The 27,942-nt window shown below is 37.9% G+C and overlaps 1 protein-coding gene across 7 annotated transcripts in view; it reads left to right on the top strand.

The window, feature by feature from the left end:
• Window positions 1-27,942, top strand: part of DENND5B (DENN domain containing 5B) — a 206,919-nt gene that overhangs the window by 109,990 nt on the left and 68,987 nt on the right. For 4 of the 7 annotated variants that reach the window (XM_043880880.1, XM_043880882.1, XM_043880879.1 and 1 more), the window contains 4 exons: window positions 15,294-15,481; window positions 20,627-21,163; window positions 23,853-24,084; window positions 26,231-26,317. In XM_043880880.1, the coding sequence (XP_043736815.1) occupies window positions 15,294-15,481; window positions 20,627-21,163; window positions 23,853-24,084; window positions 26,231-26,317 (1,044 nt within the window). The remainder of the gene's footprint in view (window positions 1-15,293; window positions 15,482-20,626; window positions 21,164-23,852; window positions 24,085-26,230; window positions 26,318-27,942) is intronic. The other 3 variants (XM_043880881.1, XM_043880884.1, XM_043880883.1) reach the window with 1 other exon arrangement.

Here is a 27,942-nt window from a genome sequence, read left to right as displayed (position 1 = left end):
TTGGCAGCCCACATTGGTGGAGTATCTTCTGTTCCACTCCTCTCCTAGTATTTTAAGCATTTGCATCTACTTCAGACTGCAAAGCCCAGTCTGAAGCATCTATTCCTGGTAGGACCCATTTACAGCCCTCCCACCAGGGCTGCTGGCATTAATCCAGTGTAATCTACTTGCTGGCTCTGTGCAGTAGGGCCTTCCCCCCTGGGGAATCTTCCCCACAGCCATCTGTAGCCTCTTTCGCTCTTGTTAGCAGACAAAATAGTTCTTGTTGGTAATTTGTGCCTCAGAGGTTATAAGAAGATTATGTATAGATTCAGCCCATCTCTGCATTGCTGAAGTCCTCTAGGTGGGCACTTCAAGGGAGTGTACCAAAAGGTCCACTTGGAGGTCACAGTTACCTCCCAAACCTGAAAGCGGGTTCTTCTGATGAGCGTTAGCAGGTCCTATTTAATGTGGTCCATGGATTCCCAGAGGGATTTCCATATGGCTGAACCTTACACAGACATCCTTTTAGTAGTCCAGTTTTCCACTGTGCATGAGTCAGTGAAAACCTAAGCATATGTACTTTTGGGTTTCCCAGGTGGCTCAGCAGTAAAGAATCTCCCTGCAATGCAAGAGGCACAGGAGCTGCAGGTTTGATCCTTGGGTCAGGAGATCCCCTGGAGGAGGGCATGGCAACCCACTCCAGTATTCTTGCCTGGAGAATCCCATGGACAGAGGAGCCTGGCAGGCTATAGTCCATGGGGCCACAAAGAGTTGAACACAACTGAAGCGACTTAGCGCACACACACGCATGGACTTTTCCCATTGTTTAGTTTTTCCATCACTGCTAAGAAAACAGCATGCAAGTCAGTCCACTGAGCCCATTTGTGTTTACCTGCTTCAATCAAACTAATGGCCATTCACCTTGAATCTGTCACCCATAACCAAGAAGCTCTGTGTGGGTCAGTTGAGAAGTATTTATGCTGTCCAAGTGACAATATAATCTGGTACCTCCTCACTCAGTTCCAGAGTCAGTTCTCTGGAGAAAAATGCTCTTGGTTGTATCTCCTCCTTGAATTTTCTTCCTAACAAGATTCTATATAAACTGTTGTGTACATTGTCTTCCTCATTAGAGTGTTTTTCTGATTACCCGAGACACCATGATTATATAGGGTTTCAGTATCATTTTGTCTTTCAGTTTATGGGGCAGTTTAGACTAACGTGCAGTAGCAGGCTAGTGATTGCCTCTCAAAGGGAAGTTCTCCAGTCCAGAATCCCAGTGTTTTTGTCACTGGGAGTCAGTCATGGGCTTTGGCCGTAAGTGCCAGTCTGTGCTCTCTATAGCGCTGCTGTACAGTTTGTCTCCAGACTCCAGCTTCTTGTCTGCAACACTGTGTGGACTCAGGCGGTCTTATTTTCATTTAGCATTATGTCCAATTAATATTGCTTGGAGGGCAGTTGACATGCCATCTGTTTTATGTTGGGGGAAGGTGTACCCCATTTAGACATAGTATCTATTCCTATAAACCATTGAGGTAAGCCTGTGGACGACTCTACACATGGGGCTTCACCAGATGGTTAGTACTGAAATCAGATTGGTTATATTCTTTGCAGCCGAAGGTGGAGATGCTCTACACAGTGAACAAAAACAAGACCTGAAGCTGCCTGTGGCTCAGATCATCAGCTCATTATTGCAAAATTCAGGCTCAAATTGAAGAAAGTAGTGAAAACCACTAGGCCAGTCAGTGAATGTGAAAGTATTAGTTGTTCAGTCATGTCCAACTCTGTGTAACCTCATGGGCAGAAGACCCCATGGACTATAACCTGCCAGGCTCCTCTGTTCATGGGATTCTCCAGGCAAGAATGCTGGAGTGGTTTGCCATTCGCTTCTTCAGGGGATCTTCCCGATCCAGGAATCAAACCCAGATCTGCTGCATTGCAGGCAGATTCTTTACCATCTGAGATACCAGGGAAGCCCCCAAAACATATGGGATAAAAATAAAAAAGAATACTGGAGTGGGTTGCCATTCCCTACTCCAAGGGGTCTTCCCAACCCAGGGATCGAACCTGGATCTCCTGCATTGTAGGCATATTCTTTACTGTCTGAGCCACCAGGAAAGCCTAAGCCATTCAGATATGACCTAAGTCAAATCCCTTATGATTATACAGTGGCGGTAATGAATAGATTCAAGGAATTAGACCTGGTAAACAGCGTGCTTGAGGAACTATGGACAGAGGTTCATAACACTGTGGAAGAGGTAGTGATCAAAACCATCCCCAAGAAAAAGAAATGCAAAAAGTCAAAGTGGTTGTCTGAGGAGGCCTTACAAATAGCTGAGAAAAGAAGAGAAGCAGAAGGCAAATAGAAAGGGAAGGATATACCCAACTGAATGCAGAATTCCAGAGAATAGCAAAGAAAGATAAGAAAGCCTTCTTAAGTGAACAATGCTGAGAAATAAAGAAAAACAATACAATGGGAAAAAATAGAGATATTTTCAAGAAAATTAGAGATAACAAGGGAACATTTCATGGAAAGATGGGCACAAAAAAAGGGTAGAAATGGCAAGGACCTAACAGAAGAAGAAGATATTAAGAAGAGGTGGCAAGAATACACAGAAGAACTATACAAAAAAGGTCTTAATGACCTGGATAACCTCGAAGCTGTGGTCACTCACATAGAGCCAGACATCCTGGAGTGTGAAGTCAAGTAGGTCTTAGAAAGTATCACTATGAAAAAAGCTAGTGAAGGGGATGGAATTCCAGTTGAGCAATTTCAAATCCCAAAGGATGATGCTTTTAAAGTGCTGCACTCAATATGCCAGCAAATTTGGAAAACTCAGCAGTGGCCATAGCACTGGAAAAGATCAGTTTTCATTCCAGTCCCAAAGAAAGGCAATGCCAAAGCATGTTCAAATTACTATACAGCTGCATTCATTTCATATACTACCAAGATTATGCTCAAAATCCTTCAAGCTAGGCTTCAGCAGTCCATGAATGGAGAACTTCCAGATGTACAAGCTAGATTTAGAAAAGGCAGAGGAACCAGAGATCAAATTGCTGACAACTGCTGGATCATAGAAAAGGCAAGAGAATTCATGAAAAACATCTACTTCTGCTCATTGAATGTGCTAAAGCCTTTCACTGCGTGGATCACAACAAACTGGAAAATTCTTCAAGATATCGGAATACCGCCTTACTGCCTCCTAAGAAATGTGTATGCAGATTAAGAAGCAGTAGTTAGAACCAGACGTGTAACAACAGAGTGGTTCAAAACTGGGAAAGGATTACATCGAGGCTGTATATAGCCACCCTGCTTATTTAATTTCTACGCAGAGTACATCATGCGAAATTCTGGGCTGGATGACTCACAAGCTGGAATCAAGATTGATGGGGAAAATATCAACAACCTTAGATACACAGATGAAACCACTCTAATGGCAAAAAGTGAAGAGGAACTAAAGAGCCTCTTGATGAAGGTGAAAGAGGAGAGTGAAAAAGCTGGCTTCAAACAACATTCAAAAAGCAAAGATGGTATCCAGTCCCACCACTTTATGGCAAATAAGATGGATGAAAAGTGGAAACAGTGACAGACTTTATTTCCTTGGGCTCCAAAATAACTGCAGATGGTGACTGCAGCCATGAAATTCATAGACTCTCGCTCCTTGGAAGAAAAGCTATGACCAACCTAGACAGCATATAAAATGGAGAGACATCACTTTGCCGATAAAGGTCCATATAGTTTTTCCAGTAGTCATGTATAGATATGAGAGTTGGACCATAAAGAAAGCTGAGCACAGAAGAATTAATGCTTTTGGATTCTGCTGCTGGAGAAGACTCTTCAGAGTCCCTTGGGCTGCAAACAGATCAAACCAGTCAATCTTAAGAAAATCAACCCTGAATATTCCTTGGAAGGACCAGTGTTAAAGCTGAAGCTCCAGTACTTTGGCCACCTGACGCGAAGAGCTGAGTCATTGGAAAAGGCCCTGATTCTGGGAAAGATTGAGGGCAAGTGGAGAAGAGGGCGACATAGAATGAGATGGTTGAATGGAATCACTGCCTCAATGGACATGAGTTTGAACTAACTCTGGGAGATAGTGAGGGGGACAGGGAAGCCTGGTGTGTTGCAGTCCATGGGGTGGCAGAGAGTTGGATACAGCTTAGATACTCAACAACAACAACAAAGCCTATTTATTGAAAGATTCCTGTTTTCACTCAGACTTTCACCTTAACCCAATCAACCTTAACTTTTTTCATATTCTTTTAATCTTAATTGTAGCCCGTGTTAAGACTTCACCAGAGGGTTTTGGTATCATAGTGCATGCGGTCCCATCCAAGTAAAGGAGTCCCAGAAACTTCTCTCCCCTTATCATTTTAGCCAGCAGGGGGTTTGAGCCAAGAGACTTTGGTCCTTCTTGTCAGTCTTCATCTCAAATAATCTGCCTGTTCCCCTGTAGAGTTTCTCATTATAGTCATTGCTTTCCCTGTGTCTCAAATTTGTCCAAACTGGGGTAGATAGACTCAACTAGTTTAAAGCCATTTTATATAGGGGTACTAACAGGGCCCCTTTGATCCACCCAGTCTCAGATAGTACTGTGTTAAAGCCTTTGTTTCAGGGACTTCTCTGGTGGTCCAGTGGTTAGGGATCTACTTTGCAATGCAGAGGACATGATTTTGATCCCTGATGGAAGAGCTCAGATCCCACATGGATTTAGTAAGCCTGAGTGCTGCAAGAAAGACCCAAGGCAGCCAAATAAATAAATAAATAAATATATATATATATATATATATATTTTTTTTTTAAAGACCTTTGTTTCAACCCCATCAACACCCATTTTATTCATCCCATTTCTTAATAACCATCCACAGATTTCCATCCTCCTGGGATGAGTCCTGTGATGACTTTCTTTCTTTTTCCTCTTTTCCACTCCTCTGCTGCTGCTGCTAAGTCACTTCAGTCGGGTCCGACTCTGTGTGACCCACCAGGCTCCCCCATCCCTGGGATTCTCCAGGCCAGAACACTGGAGTGGGTTGCCATTTCCTTCTCCAATGCATGAAAGTGAAAAAGCGAAGCCGCTCAGTCGTGTCCGACTCACAGCGACCCCAGGGACTGCAGCCTACCAGGCTCCTTCATCCATGGTATTTTCCAGGCAAGAGTACTGGAGTGGGTTTCCATTGCAGTATTTGCTTATTCACCCAATTTCTTAATACCTGTTTAAAAATGCTGGGTGCGTCTCTTCACTACTTCCTCTCCTCTCCACTACTTCCTCTCCTCTCCACATTTTCTTTTTAATTAATAAAATGTTTTTATTAACATCTGTTACAATTTATGACAGGAAGCTGAGACAGGCTTCTCTGATTGTAAGATTACATGGGTTGCTAATGCAGAAAGAGCCCACAGTATTTACCATGACCTGAGTAATGGGTGTTTTCAGTTGTAAATATTCTGATTATCATAACAGCAATCCCATGTGGCTTGCATATGAATAATATGGGGTGAATTCATCTGGGATGTTCTACTTCACATTTTTAGAGGGAGTAAGGCAGTCCCTGTTCTTTGTGTAAACATAGTAGCTTTTATCCAGTTCACTAAGCTGGCTGTTGTCTCACAAATAACCCGCTGTGATGTCTGTGTCATGGATAGCCATCTGTGATTGTCCCATAGTTAGCTGTGGTCCTGCATCAACCCTTCCACTCTACAGCATTTAAAAAGAATATACTGCTCCTAAATTTCTCTCTTAGTCCTTTAGTAAAGCTTTTTCAGGAAGCTGGTGGTGCCAGTCCACAAAGGAAATGATAGTTCCTTCACAGTAAGCCCCTGTTCTTAGTAGTTTCTTGGTTTTGCCCTTCCCACCCCACCAGACGTGAACCTTGGTGACCTTTGTTGTCCCCAAATAATTGTTCCCTTTGGGGGCAGCTTTGAAGCTAGATTGCCCAGCAACAAAATCTTACCTTGCAGTCTCTTTTAATTTTGTTTTAGCTGTTATAGCTAAATCAATCAAGGGATTGCACGTGCCACTTTTTTTCTTAGTGGTTTCTTTATGCATCCATTGAAACAACTCCCCAGGAGTTAGATCCATCAGTAAATTCCATTGATAACTTTTACCTTCAGTAATTTATCTGAGCACAGCTTTTGCTCTATACTGTGATTAACCACGTGGCCTCCCAGGGGTCAACAGTTCCTCATACTCTGCCCTGCTCCTCATCCTTTCTCTCCCCAGACCACATGTTTCTGTAAGCCTAGGTCTTCTATTAGCTCCCACATTTTCTGACACTGAATCAGAGTTTTTTTTCTCTCCTGACATCCATCAGACGTGCTACTGGCAACTTGGTTCACTTCTGACACTAACCACCTGGATTTAACTTCAGGTTTAAAGTTTTGGTCCTGCAGAACTGCCCTCACTTCAGACACCAGCCACAAATAGGGTGGTCAGGTTACCCACATTTCTGTCCAGCCAACTGTGAACTCAGGATTCACCATGACCCTTCCTTCAGGTTCCATAATTCACTAGAGCAGCTCATAGAACTCAGGGAAGCATTTTACTTACTGTCACCATTTATCATAAAGGCTACAATTCAGAAACAGCCAAATGGAAGAGATGTATAGGAGAACGTATGCAAGGAGGAACGCATAGCTTCCGTGCCTGAAGAGCGGGCATCCTCCCCCACCTCAATGTGTTCACCAACCTAGAAGCTCCTCTATTTCTTCTTGAATCAATTTTTTTTCATTTCTGTTTTATCTAGGAAAAATTCTCTTACCTTTCAGTTTATTGACATAAAATCTTAATTATATTTCCTTATCATCTTAATCTCTGCTATGTCTATAGTTTTGTTCCCCTTTTCATCCCTAATGCTAGTTATTTGTGCCTGCTCTCTTTTTTCTCTTGATGATTTTCCCATAAAGTGTGTCAGTTTTACTACTCTTTATAAAGAACTTTTACCTTTGTTTGTATTTTCTGTTGTATCTTTATTTTCTGTTTTATCAATTTATGGTTTTGTTTTTTGTGTTGGGCCCACCCCACCCCCAAATATTAGCATCTTAAGCGTTTGAGTGCTGTGATAGTTGTACCCTACAAGTCTTCAGTTCAGTTCAGTCACTCAGTCGTGTCTGACTCCTTGCAACCCCATGGACAACAGCACTCCAGGCCTTCCTGTCCATCGCCAACTCCCAAAGTTTACTCAAACTCATGTCCATTGAGTCGGTGATGCCATCCAACCATCTCATCCTCTGTCATCCCTTTCTCCCACCTTCAATCTTTCCCAGCATCAGGGTCTTTTCAGATGAGTCCGTTCTTCGCATCAGGTGGTCAAAGTATTAGAGTTTCAGCTTCAACATCAGTCCTAACAATGGACTCCCAGGACTGATCTCCTTTAGGATGGACTGGTTGGATCTCCTGGCAGTCCGAGGGACTCTCAAGAGTCTTCTCCAACACCACAGTTCAAAAGCATCAATTCATTGGCACTCAGCTTTCTTTATAGTCCAACTCTCACATCCATACATGACTACTGGAAAAACCATAACTTTGACTAGACAGACCTTTGTTGGCAAAGTAATGTCTCTGCTTTTTCATATGCTGTCTAGGTTGGTCATAGCTTTTCTTCCAAGGAGCAAGCGTCTTTTAATTTCACAGTTGCAGTCACCATCTGCGGTGATTTTGAAGCCCAAAAAAATAAAGTCTGTCACTGTTTCCATGTTTCCTCATCTATTTGCCATGAAGTCTTAGTAGCTGGTATTTTCATTATTCAATATTCTAATGATTTAAAATTTTTCATTTATTTTAACCATTTGCCTTTCACCTTTTTTTTCTTTTTTGCCTTCTTTTGAAATAATTGAAAGATTTTTCTCATTCATTTTTAAATTTAATTATTGTAGATGTTATATGCTCTGTTTTACTTTATTAATGATAAGCTTTGAGATTTTAACATGAACACTCAGTATTATGTTAATAAGAATCTTTGAAATGCAGATACTCTAAAAATGCTTTGACTTCAGTCACCCCCATCATATCTTACTTATTATAGTTGTTCAAAATTTTAATATCCCTCAAGTTAGATATATTTGTTTACTATACTTGATTTTGCTTAAACTTACTCATAATTGCCATTTGTTGAAAATTCACATTCCATTTTGTATCTTAAATATTTCTTCCAGGATTAGTCTCCTTATTCCTAAAGTTTATCCTTACAAGTTCCTTAAGTGAGATGGCATTCTCTATTAGATTTTGTTCATCTAACAGTGTTTTAAATTTGTCCTTGTTTTTGAAAGATGGTTTCATTAGATATTAAATTCTGTGCTGAAAGGTTTGTTTTCCTCTCCCTCTTAGCACATTATATTCCAGTATCTTCTTGAAACCATTCCATTCTCATTTAAATGAGAAGTCATTTGTTACAGTCACTCTCATTGTCATTCATTGGCCAGAAATCCTTTTTCATTCTGGCTATATATATGATTTTCTGTTTCTCTTTGGTGTCCCATATTTTGACTGCAGTTTATCTAGATGAGGGTTTCTTTATTTGTCCTGGTTGTGATTCATTGTTTTTCCTGAAATCTAGGATTAATATTTTTCACCAGTTTTGGAAAATTCTCAGTTTTCTTTCTGAATTTTACTTCCATCTGTCTTTTTTCTTTTTTTAGCATCTTGAAACTTTAATTAAATGTGTTACTCTGTCTTGCTCAGTCTTCCATATCTTTCAACCTCTTTTTCTGTCTCTCTGTCTTTTTGCTGTATTCTGGTTGATTTATCTCTCATCTTATTCTCCTTTTGCCCATGTTTAATCCATAGTTAACCCTTCCTTTGACATTTTAATTTCAGTGGTCCTATAAATAGTCTTACTCCTAATTTTTCCCTTAATTTCCTTAAATACATTAAACATACACATCTTGTATTCTTTTTCACATAAATTCAGTATCTCATGAGTTGAGGATTGAGGATTTATTCCTTCAGGGAGGGTTTGTGTTTTCTTTCACCAAGTACCTGAATTCACTGGCAACACAGATTGGTTTACTTTAAGTTATAGTTCTCACTGTGAGTCTTTCTTTGGGCCTTACAAATAGCATGAGAGCCCTAAACACCTTTGAAAACTAGCCAGTAGATAGGAACTTACAGGAAGGCTTTTTTCCACCTTCCTTCCTGGGCCAGGCCAGGGCCAGACCAGATAACTTTCGTTGGCAATACAGATTTTTTTGTCGTAATCATTTTGGTTTCATTTTTTCCTTTCTTGGTCTCCTTTCCCTGGGGTTTTTGCCCTTTTTAGGTCTGACTTTTTTGCACGGGAATCTCCATTTTAATTCTAGCCTCTCTTGCACTTTGTCCCTCAGCATGCATAAAAGTAGTTCTGACGCTCTAGGCCACCTTGGTTCAGTAAGCACTACACAGACAGCCAGACTTTCAGCTTTACCACACTGAACTCTCACTCCCTCCAATGACTTCCTTTATATTTTTTTGCAAATTCATATAGTCACGTACTGGGTGTTAAATAGTTATTTTATTTACCATTTTAGGTTAGTTTTGGAGCCCTAGTCCATAACACTGTCATAAATAGAAATGTTTAAAACAGATCACTGAACTAAAAATGAACAGATTGACTGTGACAGTTATTACAGAATATAACAAATGCTAGGTATAATATAACTCTTAGTAATATAAAAAGGGAAATAATACAGATCTTTTTTCTCTTTTACCAGCAATTACCAATTATATTTAATCTATATTAAATAAGTACACAGTATGTGTGTAAATATTTTGTTTTTGTTTTAACCATTGTTGAAGCAATAAGAGATACTACTTTTCACAGATCCTCATGAGTGTTAGAAAATTACATTTTTATGAATCTATAGATATATATAGGAAGTTATATTTACAATTATGAATGAAACAAGACCTTTAATATAGAAAAAAATTTTCAATGAATATGTATTTCATTACCTACTTTGCAAGACTATTTGTCTTTGAAACCTATATATACTTTCTTAAAAAGTCATCTAATATCAAATAAAAAATCATTTTCAAGTCAAATTCAAATTATTTATTCTTATAGATCCATTTTGGGGGGATTCCACTTCCCACAGATTATTTCCATATAGATTAGATTCAGTAAGTTTTTAAAACTGTAGTAAGGAAAAAAAAGATGTATAAATTTACCATCTTAACTACTGCTTAGTGAAAAATTCAGTATATTCACATTGCACTAAGTATATTCAGATTGTTTTACAATCAGTCTGCAGAGGTTTTTCATCTTGCAAAACTGAAGCTCTATACCCATTCCACAATAACTCCCCATTTCCTACTCCTCTTAGTCCCTTCCTGACAACCACCATTCTTCATTTGTTTCTATGAATTGACTACTTTAAGTACCTCATCCAAGTGGAATTATGCAATATTTGTCTTTCTGTGACTCGCTTATTTCACTTAGCATAATATCCTTAAGGTTCATCCACACTGTAGCATATGCCAGGATTTCCTTCCTCCTTAAGGCTAAATAACACTCCATTGTATAAAATTTTTTAAAAAAAGAAAAAAAGCATTCCATTATATGTATATGCCACATTTTGTTTATGCATTCACCCATTTTGTTTCCACCTTGGCTGTGAATAATTGTACCATAAACATAGACATTTGACTATATCTTCAGCACTCTGCCTTCAGTTCTTTGGATATATGTACCCAAAGTACCCAAATTCCCAAAGGGGAATTTCAGCAAGTTTTTAGTACCTAGCTGCTTCCTACTGCTGCCAAACACATTTTGGTTTTCCATGGTAATAATATAGATATACTTTTATAGCTTTAGTATATTTCATTATATAAGTGGCCATAAATCTAACCCTTTTGTTAGTTACTTAGGATATTGCAAATAGTTTACTGTTATAAATAACTGTTTATACACTTTAAGCATCTATGTACATATGTTTTTGTTTATTTATGTGATAAATTAACTAGAATTGCTGGGTCAGATGATCTGTTTATTTTTAAGCTTTTGAAAAATATTGCCGAGTACAGAGGTCTAGCAATTTATGCCTCCTTTATAAGACGATGTATGAGAATACTCTTTCCTCCACATTTTTGCTGTGATTTTCTTTTTTAATCTTTGTCAGTCTGATAAGCAAGATATAGCTCACTCTTCAGCCATCATTGAGGGTAATTTTTTAAATGCTTATTTGAATTTGTATTCTGCCTTTTGAGATAAAGATTGTGAACTAGTCAGGTTGAAGGCCTCAAGCCAGTCTGGCTCAGTCAGTAACCAGTCACTGCCCTCGGTTAGTACATGTGTAATCTTCCAGCTTTCATCAGGATGTTTACCAAAGGTATGCTGGACACCACCATCTTCACACCTCCATTGGCAGTGCTTCATGATATGTAAACCCCGGTAAGTGTGGCCTTTCCATGGGCTATTGCACCACCAGCCAGCACTAGACCTGCCCTGTGTCACTCAGCCACCTCCTGAGGCTGTAACCTGAGTCCTGTGCTCCCAATCTCAGTTCCAGCCTCAGGCTGCTTGACTGTCCCCATACGGCTGACCTTATTCTCCACAGTGATACTGGTGGACAGGGGCCAAGTCCCAGGGATGAGATAGCAGAGTCCAGGCCATCTCAGGGTCTGTGCCTTTGCCACTGCTAGGCAATTTTTTTTTTTTTTTAGGCAAATTTTTGACAGTGTGTTTTGTTGTAAAATATGGTCAAGCATAATGTCCGGTAGTTTTATTTCATTTTACATGCCTTAGATGTTCACATAATTTCTCAGTGTACATTTATTGACCATTCACTATATAGTAGGCCATGTACCAAGTGCTGGAAACTCTGAGATTAAAAATATAGTCATTGGTGCTCTAGCAAATGATGGTTAGCAGGGAAGAGAGGAGAGACACATAAATAGATAATTATAATAGAATTTTAATAGTTTTACTGGGAGGAATAATTACTGTGATGAAAATAGAGGTGGGATACTGTGGAAGCATGTGGAAGGGACTCTAGTGCCAATAAAAAGTATTTAGGGAATGCTTTCCAAAGGAACCACTGCCTAAAGAAAAAGTGGAACTTAGCCAGGTACTGCAAGGGAAAGAGACATCCTGGGCAGAGGGAAAGGGTTACAGAGGCACAGGGACCTGTCATGTTCAGAACTGAATTTCTAGCATATGATTTGGCTACATATGTGGTGGTAAGAAATGAGGCAAGAAAGGACCAAATTATGAAGCTAAGACATGTCTTAATACATGTCTCAGCTTAATACACATTTATCACATTGAGTATCAAAGAAAAAATAATTTTCCTAAGTTATTTAATTTTTAAAAAAAATACTTAAAGGCAAAAACTACCCTTTATTTCTTGAGTCAGTTAAAAAGAATTGCCTTGTTTCTGCTAAGTAACTGCATTGTTAAAAAGTGTGTGGCATTTATACTGTCCTTGAGAAAGCAGAACTAGAAAGAAGAATAGACATGGAACACCCATAACAAGTGGGTAGAATTGTGGTGAAGGGAAAATAAACTGTGTATATCAGTCTTTCATGTCTGCTAGAAAGATGGAAAACATATAATTTGTTTTCACTTCCCCGTGTGAAAGTTTTCCATAATTAAAGGAAGAAAATAGCCTAAGATGGCTGGTTGCCATTCCTTAAAGAATTTATTTTTCCTTTGAGATTAAACATTTTCCCATTAACAGTAAATAAAGTAGCCAAGCTGCTAGGGATTTGATTTGAGTACTTAAAACCCTCTACCTTTCAGCATAGGTCCAATCAGGAGACAGGTTAAACCACACAGTAATTTAAACAGAGGAATGTGGTATGAAGAATTATTAAGCTATAGTAGGAAAGTAACTATAAAGACATGAAGAACACTCTAAAGGGTACCCTAGGAAGGACCAACTTGGAAGGAGACCTGCTTCCCAAGGCTAAGGTTCATACCTCATTGAAGAAGGTGTGGTTTCAGCTCATTGGATGGTGGAGGCCAGTGGGTTGCCTGGGCTGGAACTGATCCTCAGTCAGACAAGCAGAAAACAAACCTCCCAGGTCCAAGTGAGCAGTGGCTGTGAGATATGAGTATGCCCTATCCCTACTAGGAGAGCCTAGTCACTGAGACTGCCCAGTCTAGGTGTGTGGCCAGGAAAGTGGACCATCAGATGTCCTCACAAATCCACACCACTGATCAGCCATGCAGTAGGAACAAAAGCACACAGAACACTGCATGCACCTTATCCACTGTACTCCAAAACCATTAAGAGAAGCCCTTCCTCCTGCAGTGTCTCTCCAGTTATCTGTACTGGCAAAGCTTCACGGTGTGCTCACTGTAAAAGAGAACATGCTAATGGCTAGTCCATTTTCATAGACCACCTGCGGAGTGAATTTGGAGCTCAGTAAATAGATCAGTAGGTAACCTGCACACAATCTGACTGCTTAAAACCTGGAACATTTCACCTGTGTCTCGCTTATAATTGAGAAACAAATTTTAAAAAACCCTGAAACCTAGGAACTGATGTAGCTCTCACAGCTCAGCCTCCCTGTCACCACAGACTGATGGGATGCTCACAAGCTGAACCATGCTGTTTTGTTGAGCACAAGCAGTCCCATGGGACCATCCACTACGAGCAAGGTCACTGTGCAACCCACGAAATATGAAACACCCTCTTCCTTGAAGCTGCCTGGTATATGTTTTTAGAAGTGCTCCTCTAAGCAGGTTTTCACCTAACACTTAATAATGAATCAGATAAGGAACATTTTAAATACATGTAGGCTGTGGGTAGATGATAATTCGTGACCAAAATCCTGTTGTAGACTATTAAAAGTAGTCATTTATAGATTATAAAACAATACAAGAAAAATTTTAATGGAAAGCATCTTGCTTGTGTGTGGTTGGGTGTTCTTTGAGTTTGATATGAACCAAGTAGCATCAGCTCATTTCCCTTAACTTTTTAAAAAAGTCTCCCCCAAAGCCTACTCCCTCAGATTTTACCGTATTTGTGCACAGTGAATTCTGTGAATTATTACAATTCTACAATATCCATTCTGAAGACCAAACATTTTTTGATAACTCATTTATTAGTAAATTATATCTGAACCAGCGTGACCCTATTTCGATTCTTTGGGTATACTGGGACACTCATATAGTTTGCTGCAGAAACATTAACTGATTATAGGGTGCCGCCCTAGGTAGTTCATGTATGTGTTGTGTGCACAATATTACCTTTCTAAATTAAGTTATGAAATATGTCTGCCTCCAAAGGTTTAAATAGGGATTATAGACATATGTCTGTACCACTGGTGGCTCCTGCCAGTTGCTGAAAATGCAGGTTCTATCCCTGGGTTGTGAAGATCCCCTGGAGAAGGAAATGGCAACCCACTCCAGTACTCTTGCCTGGGAAATTCCATGGATAGAGCAGCCTGATGGGCTACAGTCCATGGGGCCGTATAAGAATCCGACAAGACTTAGCAACTAAACAACAAACAACAATAGATATATGTATGTATAGCATCCATGGCATAGTGGTTTTAGAGGGCACTTCACTTGTAACTATGTGAGTTAATGAATATTAGCTAAACTTACTGTGGTAATATATTTTCCTGTTTGTACATATATCAAATTATCATGTTATATACCTAACACTAATATAATATTATATGTTAATTATATTTCAGTAAAACTGTGATGAGGAAAGAGGCCACTTTAATATTGTGGACAGTTTTTAGTTTTGATAAATTAGCTCATGTAAACAAAACAATAAGAAAAGCGACCTTTAATTTTCCAGTAACTTTCCATTTTGTTCTGGATTTCAGTTGGAGGTTAACATAGGAAGTGTGACTATGAATATCTTGTATCCCCGAAATGAAGGCTAAAATAAATTTAATCAGGACAACTATAAGCTATAGACATGATCATTTATACAAGAAAAAAAGAGCCTCTGAATTGAGGATTGCATAGATAATACGTGTATATAAAAAGGGATCAATAGCAGTATTCTTACACATTTTCAATGGGAGAAATGCCAAGAGCAATTTTATTAGATCCTGTTTGCTTTGCATTTTAAAGGAATGTCAGTTCACATACCAGTGTTTTCATAAACAAAAAGTTTGATGATGTTTCCCACCTACTCATACCCCCTGAAAATCATTCAAGTGAAACCTTTCAGCTCTTTAATTATGATGGGATAGAACTGACTTCTTTTCTGTGTGGTCATGAAGAAGCATTTGAGCTCAAAAATTTAGCACAAGAATTTTAGCACTTTAGGATTTTAGCACAAGAATTTTTCTGGAAATTGATGTTTTTAAGCTTAATGCAGTGATTATGTTTTGACTTGGAATCTCCCCCTCCATTTCTGTTGTTGTTCTGTGCAGATTACCAACGCCTGATGACTGTGGCTGAAGGCATCACCACACTTCTGTTCCCATTTCAGTGGCAGCATGTGTATGTACCCATCCTCCCTGCTTCTCTGCTACATTTTCTTGATGCTCCTGTCCCTTATCTGATGGGCCTTCAGTCAAAAGAAGGAACTGACCGTTCTAAGCTAGAACTTCCTCAAGAGGTAAAACTTAAAATGATGATGCAGCATTTGCTCTTTGTTGAGTTAGGTCAGGGCCACTTTTGTTAGATAGCATTGTCTTTGTCCAAACTGAGTCTCTGGCTATTCTGAATTTTCCAAGTAGGTCTAGGGCAGACACTCGGCCAGAGAATTCAGATCCTGACTTCTGATGGTTATTATATGACATAGTCAGTAATTAAACATGGTTCAAAACAGAACAGTGGCAAATTTTCACAGCTGTAAATTTGTGAAGATGGAGTGATAGTAGTATTACCTAGTTGCTTTATTATTCTAATAACATTTTATTTCTTTATTCATGTTTTAAATTTTGTTTTTAAGTGGTACAGCCCAGTTTTAACATCCTTCAAAATTGTTGTATTAATTGAAGTGAATTTGATTCTTGACCTCTGTCAAATGAAAAATAACATCTTTCTGCAAACTAAGGATCATGGAAATATTAAATACTTAGTCTGTGTTTTCAGACATAAGACCAGTTATCAGCTTTTCCTGAGTGTCAGCTTAGCTAGCTGGGTGAGATAAAAATTCTAACCCTTAGCTTTTAGGCCACCTTAAGATTACTATACTTTCTGTGTGTTATATTTTCCAATGTTGTTTCAAAAGAAAATAAACAGGAATTTTTGAAAGCACTTTGAATCTAATTTTTAGCTGATGTTAGTAGTACTCAGAATTGAAATGTAAAGCCTTTGAATTAAAATATTGATGAGAGAGCCATGGACTATTAAAGAACATAAAATGGTTAATTACATTATATTATTAGCAATTTAATTAGCACCTTTCTCAGTAGAATTTTTCATGCTGTGCTTCACTCTTATTTGCTCTTATTTCCCATAGAGATTCTCATTTTAATAAGTGAATTTAAAATAACACTCTAAGCCACAGCTGTTATACCTAGAAATGATTCCTGTAATCATCCATTGCTTGCTTTATCCTAATGAATGTTTTCTTACCAAAATAGACATTTTTGTTCAGGGGGAAGTAGCCGATTCAGGTCATATAGTATATACATGCAAATTGTCTTGCCCCTTTTGAGCTTGTGCATGTTCTCTGCTTCTTTCTCGGATACCTCTTTTTTCTTATAACTGAACTCTCGTTTTCTCTTTTATTAAATTAAGTGTTTTGTTGGTTCAAAGAAGTAAGTCCTTTAAATTTTCAAGGAAAAAGAAATAGACTAGCCAAATGCAGTTTGGTTTAAAGATTTAAACTGTGATGTGTTTGAGTTTTGTTGAGTAATCTGCTCTATTTGCATGTTAATTAAATTATATTTGTTTAGACACAAATATTACATTTCCATTTTTGCATGAGTAATAATTGTTGAGAAATTTTTATTTATTTATTTACTTTTAGAGAATTTTAAATGCCAGCTTGATATATTTGTTGTTAGGAAATCTTTCTGTTTCTGTGTGTCTGTGTGTATCCTCTGTGTGTGTCTATGTGTATCCTCTGACTCTAAAAAGGAACATACTTAAATACTCTGAAAGCTCTTATAGTAATATCTGTGGTTTTCTGATTTTTTCATTCACTAAATCAATACTTCAGTAAGTATACATACTTATCTGTTCATAGAGTAGAATAATATGAAATAACCTGAATCAGCTGTGAAAATAGTAGAGCTTCTGTATAGAAAGCACTGTACATGTGTGCATTACTGACTTAGAAGAAAAGGCTAATGGCATATCACTTTGCTCTGCTGTTGTTTTACAATGAGATGAAATAATCCACACACGTAATTTGGAGGAGGAAGTGGCATAAAAATAATCATTTTTTTAAAAGTGGCTAGTAATATTCCCCTTTCCCTAAAAACTGCAAAATAAAATAATAGCTAAAAATAGTTAGAGGGTTTCTTAGAATAGTTGTGAAAATAAGTTTACAAAATGATTAAAGAAGATATGACTTTAGTTGTTAGCTAACTAATGTAACTACATAGGCTTAAAATTAACTACACACTCACTAGCTCCATGATCCAAAATGATAGGCACATGTAGCTGTTTCTTACGTTGTTTTTGGCGGGGTATGGGAAAGTGATGATGCAAGGATGTAGGACTGAGGATTAGTTGTATAGACTAGTACCTCACTTTCTACCATCTTTACAGTGAATGGTAGACAAAAAGCAAGCGAAAAACTGAAATAGCATTGCTTTTGCTATTTTCTTTTTGTTAATATCTTGCTTTTGCTACTTTCTTGTTGTCATATCTTGCCCTAAAATTCTATGAAACTGTTAAATTATACTCTCTGACATACACTTATGCCATCTTAACTTCAGCCATTAAGAAAACAGAACTCTTACCAAACATGGAGAGAGCTGCCCTGGCCTCACGTTTCTGGATGCTTTATCCTCTCGCCTCCATTTTTAAGGTTCCATAAAATGACCATCTCCTTATTCATTCAAACAATGAGTTCATTCAAGCAAACAGTTGTCTCATACACTACTAGTGTGTGATATCCTGGGAGATATCTAGAGGAAAAAAGTCACCTTTAAGAGCTGTTCTGTTTTCCAGAATAAGACATTTACAAATATCAATAGCAGAGGCTAAAAAAAAAAGTAAGAAGAATGAAAGATCGAAGAATGTATACAAAGGAAATCAAAATGCCTTTAGGATTGGGACAGGCTTCCTGGGAAAAGAGATCATTAAGCTTCAATCCTTTGTCCCCTTACTTTTGAGGGAATGTTTGTTGTTTTTAATTGGTAGTAATTACATATCATGAAGGCTTCTGGCAGGTTGATTACTAAAGTTATAGAAGTATTTAGTCCTAAAACAACATTGGATTAAGATATTGAGTATATTTTTCATTCTTGAATTTTTAAATTTTTTTTAGATTTAATGGTATTAAAAATGAGAAACTGACTTACAAGAATACCCTATTGTATGCAGTTCTTTTCTGTTGTAGAAAAAGGGCTTTTTGGTTTGTCTTCAGTAAATTTTTATAACACAAGTTTACACTCCCTATCTCTTCTTTGTAATAAAGCCACAATTTGGGCCCTTGCAAGCTTGCATAGGAGGGTGAGAGAGAATCGCAGTAACATGGAGAGAAGCCAGTAACTGTGGTGCAGGAACACCCACCTTGCTGTACATTTTTGGCTCAGTAGTGATTACGTGAGCATGACAAGCTTTAAAATTTCCCCAGATGTATCATTTTTCTCTTTCTATGGAGGAAGGAGAGGGATAGAAAAGGATAACAGGAAGGCGTTAATGGTGGGAGACAGTACAAAATCTAACTTGGTGAGGGGTTGCAGGTTAACATTTAGATTAGCAAATTAGTGAATTTTTTTCTTCCATTTTTAAAGGTATTGAATCATCCACTTGAATTTTGGTGACCTAGTTTCTCCCTTTAAGCCTTACAATACATCCTACTTTCTAGAGACTGTAAAAACATATATAAAGATGTGGATTTAAATAAAACTGTAAGTAGCACTACTGTCTTCAGTAAGATATGACTTCAGCTCTTACTTTATTTTGAGAAAACTATTAACATTGGAGATGAAGCATAATGGAAAAGAAAAGAATCCATTAAGCTACCAGGCTGTTTGAAGATGCATATCTGGAACAGGTGTCAGGAAATCATGTACGTTCTTGGGCCTCAGTTTCTTCTCTACAGAATTAAAAGGTTGGATTCAAAGGTTATCTTAGGCTTAAAGAGTCACTGTTAATTCTCTGGTTTTGGATAGTGAAAATCTTGAGCTTTTATTGATCTTAATTTGGAACTCTGCTGTACTTCTTGCTTATCAGTATCTAACACGAAGAGCAGGGATCAAAAGAGAATAACAGAGACCCAATTGTTTGCTCTCCTTTTTTCTTGGTGGTGGTGGTGGTGGTTTAGTCGCTAAGTCGTGTCCGAGTCTTGCAACCCCATGGAGTGTAGCCTGCCAGGCTCCTCTGTCCATGGAATTCTCCAGGCAAGAATACTGGAGTGAGTTGCCATTTCCTTCTCCAGAGGATCTTCCCAACCCAGGGATTGAGCCTGGGTCTCCTGCATTGCAGGCAGATTCTTTACCAGCTTAGCTACAAGGGACATTAGCATTCAAAATCAGAGGACAGTGTGAATTCTATCTTTGTTGACCTTGGGGGCATTGTTGGGGGGCAGGTAGAGGGAAGTATAAGGTGAGACTTCCTATTCTGTTTACTGACTTCACCTTATGCATACTAATGCAGTCAGGATCAGTTTTATGTGATGGGCTACCTTGCCCTCCTCCTCCCCCTCAATTTAGGAGCCCAGTTTTCCTTTACTCTGACAACCTTGTTCTGACTAAGAGGGTATGAACAATAAAGGTAAAATGCTGTTTTTGCATATATTGTCATCAGGTACCTGAGGGATAATCCAAATTTTATGCAGGTACTTAGCCCCTTGAATTTTATTTATCTACTTGAAAGATATTTAAAAGTCTTTTAATTCAAAATCTTGAGTGTAAGCAAACAAACAAACAAAAAAAGCCATTTTCTCTTATTTCAACCTCTTCTTTTCCTTGACTCAAAAATATTCAAGTCAAGTCTGAATTACTCAGGGGTCACTTACCTTTCTCTAGGCACTAACCCCACCCCTCTCTGCCTCCTGCTCTTTGTCCTGACTTCTGAAATGGTCTTGCCATGTAAGAGGTTGAAGCTAATTTTGGATAAAGTGAAAATTTCTGGATTTTCTGTGAACTGTAATGCTCTTTGCCAATTTCTTTCCATTTTGGAGTACTGTAGCTGCTAAATTTTAGCAATTATTAATTCTAAATTATAAATGGTGTTAGAGCAGTGGAATGGCATAGAAAGTTCAAGCTCAGCGAGCATTTTATTTTACCCTGTGCCTTCTATTTGTAAGGTACTATGAATCTGTGCATTTTTACCTGTATAAGGAATACTTACTGGATGCCGTATATTGCAGAGTCATTTGTTCATCAGTTATAATAAACTGATGAGACCTGGGGAAAATAATTTATATATATATTAGAGATAAAATATTCCTTTGCATAGGGGAAAATGCTGGCAACAGAGATTTATTTTTAAAGAATAAAAAATTCTTAACTCTGAGAAGGTTAGCATAAAAGGCTGTAGAAACCTGTGGTTTTGTTAATAATGGCTGGCAAGAATATTTTAGAACATAATTTTCCTTTCCTGAAAACCTTTGTATTTCTTTTTTCTCTTTCAGGCTAACTTGTGTTTTGTTGATATTGACAACCATTTTATTGAGTTGCCTGAAGAATTTCCACAGTTCCCCAATAAAGTAGATTTTATCCAGGAACTCTCTGAAGTTCTTCTTCAGTTTGGGATCCCTCCTGAGGGCAGTCTGCATTGCAGTGAGAGTGCCACCAAGCTCAAGAATCTGGTTCTGAAAGACTTGGTCAATGACAAGAAGAATGGCAACGTCTCTGCAAATAGCATCAGCATGTATGAGTTACTGAAGGGCAACGAAACCATAGCCCGTCTCCAGGCTCTGGCCAAGCGGACTGGTGTGACTGTGGAAAAAATGGACCTCTCTGCCTCTCTGAGTGAAAAAGAAAAAGACTTAAAACTGCAGTGTGAAGAGGCAGAACTGAGGGACTACCAGCTCAATGTCCAGCTCCGAGAGGTCTTTGCCAACCGCTTTACACAGATGTTTGCAGATTATGAAGCGTTTGTGATTCAGACTGCCCAGGACCTGGAATCCTGGCTGACCAACAGGGAACAGATGCAGAACTTTGATAAAGTAAAAAGAACCAGAGTTTCCCTTTTTGTGGTTCTTAATAGGCTATATGTTATTGATTTTGTTAACTTTTTTTAAATACAGAATTTTCTCCCCACCCTTACCCTTAAGAACTTTTTTTAACCACTATTTTATAATAGATAAAATAATTTCACAGGAAAGTAAATGAACTAGCTCATTTAAGCTGCTCACTGAATCATGTATTAAATTGCCTCTAACGTCATTTTAAAATTTTCTATATTTTGAAGATACTTGAAGTAGAAACTCTTAAATTTCATTCATTTGTCAAATCTGTTAACACTACCTCACCTTGTAAGAGTTTTATTTACTCATATTTTAGGATCAAGTCTAGTTAAATGAAGCCTATTCCTTTCTAATAAATCCTTAGATTATTGTCTTCATCCCACAGTCAAGTCACAACTTGCCCAATAAAGGTAACAAACAGTTTACTTTCAGAAGGTAAATTTTTATCTCAGCATCAAAAGAGAAAAAATGAGGTTTTATGAGAAAAATGAGGTTTTATGACTGTTAGACTGTGTTCCGAAGTATCAGAAAAGGAAGACAGAAAGGGATACTAGCTTTTGATTGTCCTGCTGAAGTTGAAGCTTCTTTCTAAGGTCTACTATGTTCTTCTGCCAGTTTTTCTGGACATATTCACCAGATTTCTCCCCCCCACCACTACGCTCTCTGCCCAGGACAAAAGCACTTAGGGGTGTACATTAACTCTTTCAGGTCACTAGGGTGTAGTTCAGTCCCCTGCCTTTATGGTTGCCAAGGCATGATGTTGCAATTAGAATAAATTATGGCCTTTTGCTAAATGGTATCTTTGTGTCATGGAAGACCTCTCAGAGAAGCTAATATGTTCCAAGAGGCTAATCTACAATCTTGGAGCATCTGCCAAATAAGTATTAACAAAAAATTTCTGTAAAGGTGGGTAGTATAAAAGATTTTTTTCTGATTTTATCAGGTATTTTTTTAGATAGTTATATAAACCACATTTAACAGTTAAGTTCTGATCCATTTTATGTTAGAGAAAACTTCTTTAATAAATTAAGAGACCTTCACCTACCCAAATGTATTCCTGCTGTTAGGTTCCTTTCTCATTAAGCTTAACCATTTCTCCACATTTTTTCCTAGCCAGCTTGGAACTAATCTGTGTACACTCATGATATATCTTTGTAGCAATTCAAATTCTTTTCTAAATCAAGCACTGGTACATTCTTCCTCTTAATCTTTATGTAGCTTCAAACTATAAATGGAATTCTTTTTATATAACCCCTAGAGAAATGAAAGTTTCATGTTGAATTCCAGAAAGCTTGTAATCATCTCATTTTTCACTAGGAAAATTTACAGAACTATCACATACTAGTCCTGCAAGCCAAGTCTTTGCTGACTTAAAGTCATATAGCCCACAAGGATCTGAATCAAAAAGCCAGATATTTGGTCCATTTAGGAAAAAAGGCTGTTTGCTCTATGAAAAGTAAAGTTGATATTTATCTCTAAAATAACTTTTTAAGAGGTAAGCTGACTTCTGGATACTGCTATGAGCCATTCTTTGGCTATTTGGATTTGTGTGACTACATCTAAGCTATGAAGGCACTTAAATTGAATAAATGGATTTCTGTAAGGAAGTTTGTCAAAGACATCCTAAATATCAGAATTTGTTTCCTAAATAAATATGCTGGGAGGAAGCTATGAGTATTAAGGAGAGTAATCATAGGTCAGAACATATGCTTCCACCTTTCCCCTTCTGGCTTTTGCCACATTGCACCCAATCAAAAGAATGAAAAGCAGAAGCATCCCAGTAGCTGAAATAGTAGTCCACTTCCAAATTTTAGCTGGTGCCAAGTTGTGACTAGAATTCCTCTACAGGCATGGACCTGAAGAGCCAAAGGAAAGAAATGAACCCTTTGAATTAGAAGCCGATTCCAGTTTCCTGAGCCATTCTGTGCAAGCAGACAAGCTGGTGACAGCGACATGCGGCTGGTTGTACATGTTTTCCACAGGCTTGGCTGGCTTTGGATGGTTTTCCAGGCGGTGCTTTTTTTAGTGGTTAAGTCCCAGGCTCTTCTGTCAGCACAGGTCTGGATGGAGTTTGATATTGAATTAGTACTCATCCATCAGTTTCTAACTGTGGGCACCTAGGAAAACATCTACTTGAAGAACAGATGATTTTACTTATAAGCACAAATTCCATATTGTTGTTTTTTTTTTAAAGAGTATTGCTTATGTATATATTAATGCTATTATTGTATCCATTAATCACCTGGCTGCCTTATGACTTGGAGGTATTTGGCATAGTCTAGGAATAGAGAGTGGAAAAAATTACAGCTCACTGGGGAAAAGGTGTCAAATTTAATGGCAAGTGAAGAGAATAATTGACGTTCATGTAGTGACTGATCCACCATCTTTCATTAACAATGCTGTCTTTTCTGTGTGATGGTCATGAGGACCAGAACGTAAATCAGTTTTGAAAGATAGGAGCAGCGTTAATGACTTAAGTGACCTAAATTCTATGAATTTAGAAGATAGGAGGGAAAAAGTGGCATTTTAAGGATTTTTGAATTTCATACATTAGTTTTGCGTGTTATAAGATTGAAAAGGAATTACCTTAGCAACAGATAATTTTGGGGTTTATCATGTAGTATTGAGATGATCTCTTTGCACTAATTGCCTGATTCTCTCATTACAGGCTTCCTTCCTGTCTGATCAGCCAGAGCCGTACCTGCCATTTCTTTCACGCTTCATTGAAACACAGATGTTTGCCACCTTTATTGATAACAAAATTATGTCTCAGTGGGAGGAGAAAGATCCTTTGCTTCGAGTCTTTGACTCTCGGATTGAGAAGATAAGACTCTATAATGTAAGGGCACCCACCTTGAGGACATCTATTTATCAGAAATGCAGCACTTTAAAAGAAGCAGGTACAGTTATCATGCCTTTAAAAACTAACTTAAAATCCATGATCATTTCTTTTTTCACATTGTTGACCTTATAAACCCCAAAATTATTTTTCCGTTTTAGACTTCCTGGTTAATCCTTGTGCTATATCAAGAGATGCTTTCTGTAGTTTTGTTTCGTTCTGTTTTGTGAGCTAATGTGTGTCCTATTCACACTTGACATTCCTCTTCCCTCAGAAGACGAAAAACGGTAACAAACTGAATGGAATAAAACTATTAGGTTGCTGTAATTTCTGTCTTATTCTCTTTATTACCTTAATGAAAAAATATTAATTTTTGTCTTGCTGCTTATTTTGCTTTTTATTTTGCTTTTTTTGCTTTTTACCTTTTCTCTCTTCATCCAAGGAAAATAGCATTAATTTAACATAGTAAATTTGAGTTGCTACCTAATTTACATGATTAAAACTATTTACTTTAGTGGTACCATTAATTGAAATAGCTTCATCTATTGAAATTACACCTCTAGATTCTCGTATTCAAATGAGAGATTCCCAGCCCTGATGTTAGTTTTTCTCTCAGAGAATTATGAGTCTTGGCCAATCTTGTCTGGCAGTGTAATACTATAGTCAGTTAAATAAATAATCATATTAATAGTGTTTACTGAGTGCATATTCTTGCTGTTTTATGTGCATTTTTGCATTTGATCATAATGAGGAGGTATAGACACACTTGATTGTCTGTTTTATTGCTGCCTTCATCTTACAGTTGAGAAAACTTAGAGGTGAAGTCACTTGCTTGTGATTGAGTCGCTAGTGGTTGGTGGAGCCCGGATTTGAACCAGAGTTTGACTGATTCTAGCACCTGGAGTCTTAACACATTAAGCTGTTCATTCAATAAATAAACATGTAAAATATACCAGTCCACATAGTTTTATACTTTCATACCCAGTTCTTAACTCTTTCTTAGTTTATTTCTCAGCCAATAAGCTGACTTTTATCACTTGAGTGCCCCTTCCTTTTATATCTTCCCCTTCAAGTGTAGAGGCTGTTTGAGAGCAACCTTCTTTTTCTTTTTCTTTTTTTTTTGAGCAAAAACCAGCAGATGTGGATTTTCTTTGCTCTGCCTCTGTTGCTTGCCTTTCTCACTTCATTTGAGGTAGAGCAGAGTTGCTCAGAGGTTAAAGCATCTGCCTCCAATGCGGGAGACCCGGGTTCGATCCATGGGTTGGGAAGATCCCCTGGAGAAGGAAATGGCAATGCACTCCAGTATTCTTGCCTGGAGAATCCCATGGTCGGAGGAGCCTGGTAGGCTACAGTCCATGGGGTCGCAAAGAGTCGGACACGACTGAGCGACTTCACTTTCACTTTTCAGAGTTACAAGAGTGTGGTGATGCTGTAACTGTTGCATGTTTTAAGGAAAGAAGTATATAAATGATGTCTCTTGTGTAGCCTTCAGAGGTTTCTGATAACTTGAGGAAACATCATTCTGTTATATCCCACTTATGAGGATATATCCTTGGAGCCCTTTAGGAAGTGACAGTTGCCTCTCTGTTTCTGAAAGTTGGGGGAGCAGAGTAATCAAAATTGTCTATGCCTGTTCAGAGAGTAGTATGGCTTTCAGTGCTTTAGTAGCCATTTAAGTAGTATAATGCCTTGTTGAGCAAACTTTATTCCTCCCTTCCTGACAGAATTTTTAAAATGAAGGTAAGTGCTGATTGCTTTATTTGTGGGCTTCTAGAAAATGTTTTCAATTAAAATAAATTGCTCGCCTCTCAGAGTTTGGTACTCATACTGTCATCACAAAAATTATATAATACTCTTAAAAATGTACCATTATAGATTTACCATATATGAAAGAGATTAAACTAAGTTTAGAAATAGTCTCCCAGGAACTTAATTTATCAAAGACTTTCTTTAAAGGGAGGCAATTGACTGTGACTATATCTTTCTCTCATGAATGCAGTTATTTCTTTTATCAGGTAAAAGATAATAGACTTTTGTCTTTTAAAAGACTTACCTCACCCTCACCCCCATCCCAGCCCCAACAGAAGCTGTGGAGATTGGGATTTTGTTGTTGACATTGAATTTTATTGTGTATCTTTTTTTTGGTCCTTTGTTGTTTTGCTTTTGTTTCTGTTTTGCCTCTAACTAAAAAGAATTTTGATTTGCAGGTGAATGCTTTAGGCAGAGGCTATCTGCTGCTGATATTGTGGCACCAGAACCTCATGATTTCTTTGCAGAAAGACAACAAGTTGCTAGTAACGCAGTTTTCTATTCCTTACTCATCACAAAAAATGAGTTTTGGCACATACCCTTGAAAGTCTAACAACAGGACTATGACCTCTTGAAGCAGGCATTTAATAATTTCTGAATGTTCAGTATTCACTGATGGTATAATCACTGAAATGTAACATTGCAGTGTGCTCCCCGAGGCAATCTTATAAACCCAGATAATTAATTGTGAATCGTGATTTTTGTTTCTACAGAGCTTCCTAACTAAAGGAGAATAACTCAATATTAGATGGGTTTTTCTATCATTTTAAATCCAGCAGAAAAACTGACGCTACTTTTCTTTTTTTCCTTTTGTGAGAGTAGAAGCACTTCTTGGCAGAGGTGGAATTTTGTAGTAGTTCATGGAACATAAAATTGGCAGGGACTTCAGAGAATTCTGCACCATGAATCTAAGCATTATTTGCCTAAACCCAGTTGTGTTTTATAAATATTAGGAAGCATTAAGAATATATATACTGTAGTGGAAAGTCAGAGGGCATCATTGAAAATTAAATATCACCACATTAAAGCAAGTGACTTCCCTGGTGGCTCAGATGGTAAAGTGTCTGTGTACAATGCGGGAGACCTGGGTTCGATCCCTGGGTGGGGAAGATCCTCTGGAGAAGGAAATGGCAACCCACTCCAGTACTCTTGCTTGGAAAAGCCCATGGACAGAGGAGCCTGGTAGGCTACAGTCCATGAGGTCGCAGAGTCGGACACGACTGAGCGACTTCACATACACATTAAAGCATGATACCCTTTGGCCCAGTCTAGAATATATGGACTGTATTTTGAGAGAAGTTAAAAGTTACACATTAAAATGAAATTTTTAAAAGTTTTGGATAAAGTCATGTGAGTTATAAAGAAAAATTAGGAAAGCTTAAAGTAGATGTCTCACACTTCGAAGTTTAGTGTAATAATGCCTCTGTACACATCTCTTAATGCTGCAAACACAAACACTGGCTGGGAGGCGTCGATCTCACATAAGATGATCTTAAGTAGGTTCTTTTGACAAGAGTGAAATGTGTCATTCACAGACCTCTTCCCACCCCAAAAGATTTTCTTTAGAATATATATGGAGAAGAACCAGCAATACTCAATCTGCTGGTATTGAATGGGGCAGAGTAAACTGATTCTATGAAATATGTATAAGAAAATACCTTTTTACTTCTCTCAGATCCCAAGATTGGCAGTGCCCACGATGTGTCTGTTTATCACACACACAAGCAGTATCACAGGTACTGCTTGCCCTCCCCTGCAGTAATCTCTAGGCAAGGGATGGGGGGCCTAACCTTGGTTTATGAGTGTTATGTTTTCTCTTATAAATTCAATTGATAAAGACATTTAAGATCAGATTTTTTTTAAACCAGAGAAATAGTTCACTGTTTCTTTCCTGAGCCTTTGAAGCATCTCCCAACTTTCAGTGGTTTTAAAATAAAAATATTGAGTAATGTCTATTTTTTAACTCTGGCCTATGTTATTCTTGAAATGGCAGTTTTTTATTCTCTGGACATTTTCTAAATGCCTGCTCATTTTATTTTTCTCTGCATTACCCATTTTGATCTAATGAACACTTTTAAATAACTCCTAATGAGAATGTGACTGTTGCTAA

Source organism: Cervus elaphus, chromosome 22, assembly GCF_910594005.1.
Source record: "Cervus elaphus chromosome 22, mCerEla1.1, whole genome shotgun sequence".
In the NCBI taxonomy this organism is placed as follows: domain Eukaryota; kingdom Metazoa; phylum Chordata; class Mammalia; order Artiodactyla; family Cervidae; genus Cervus; species Cervus elaphus.
The sequence above is the reverse complement of the archived record's forward strand: the minus strand, read 5'-3'. Positions and strand labels throughout refer to the sequence as shown.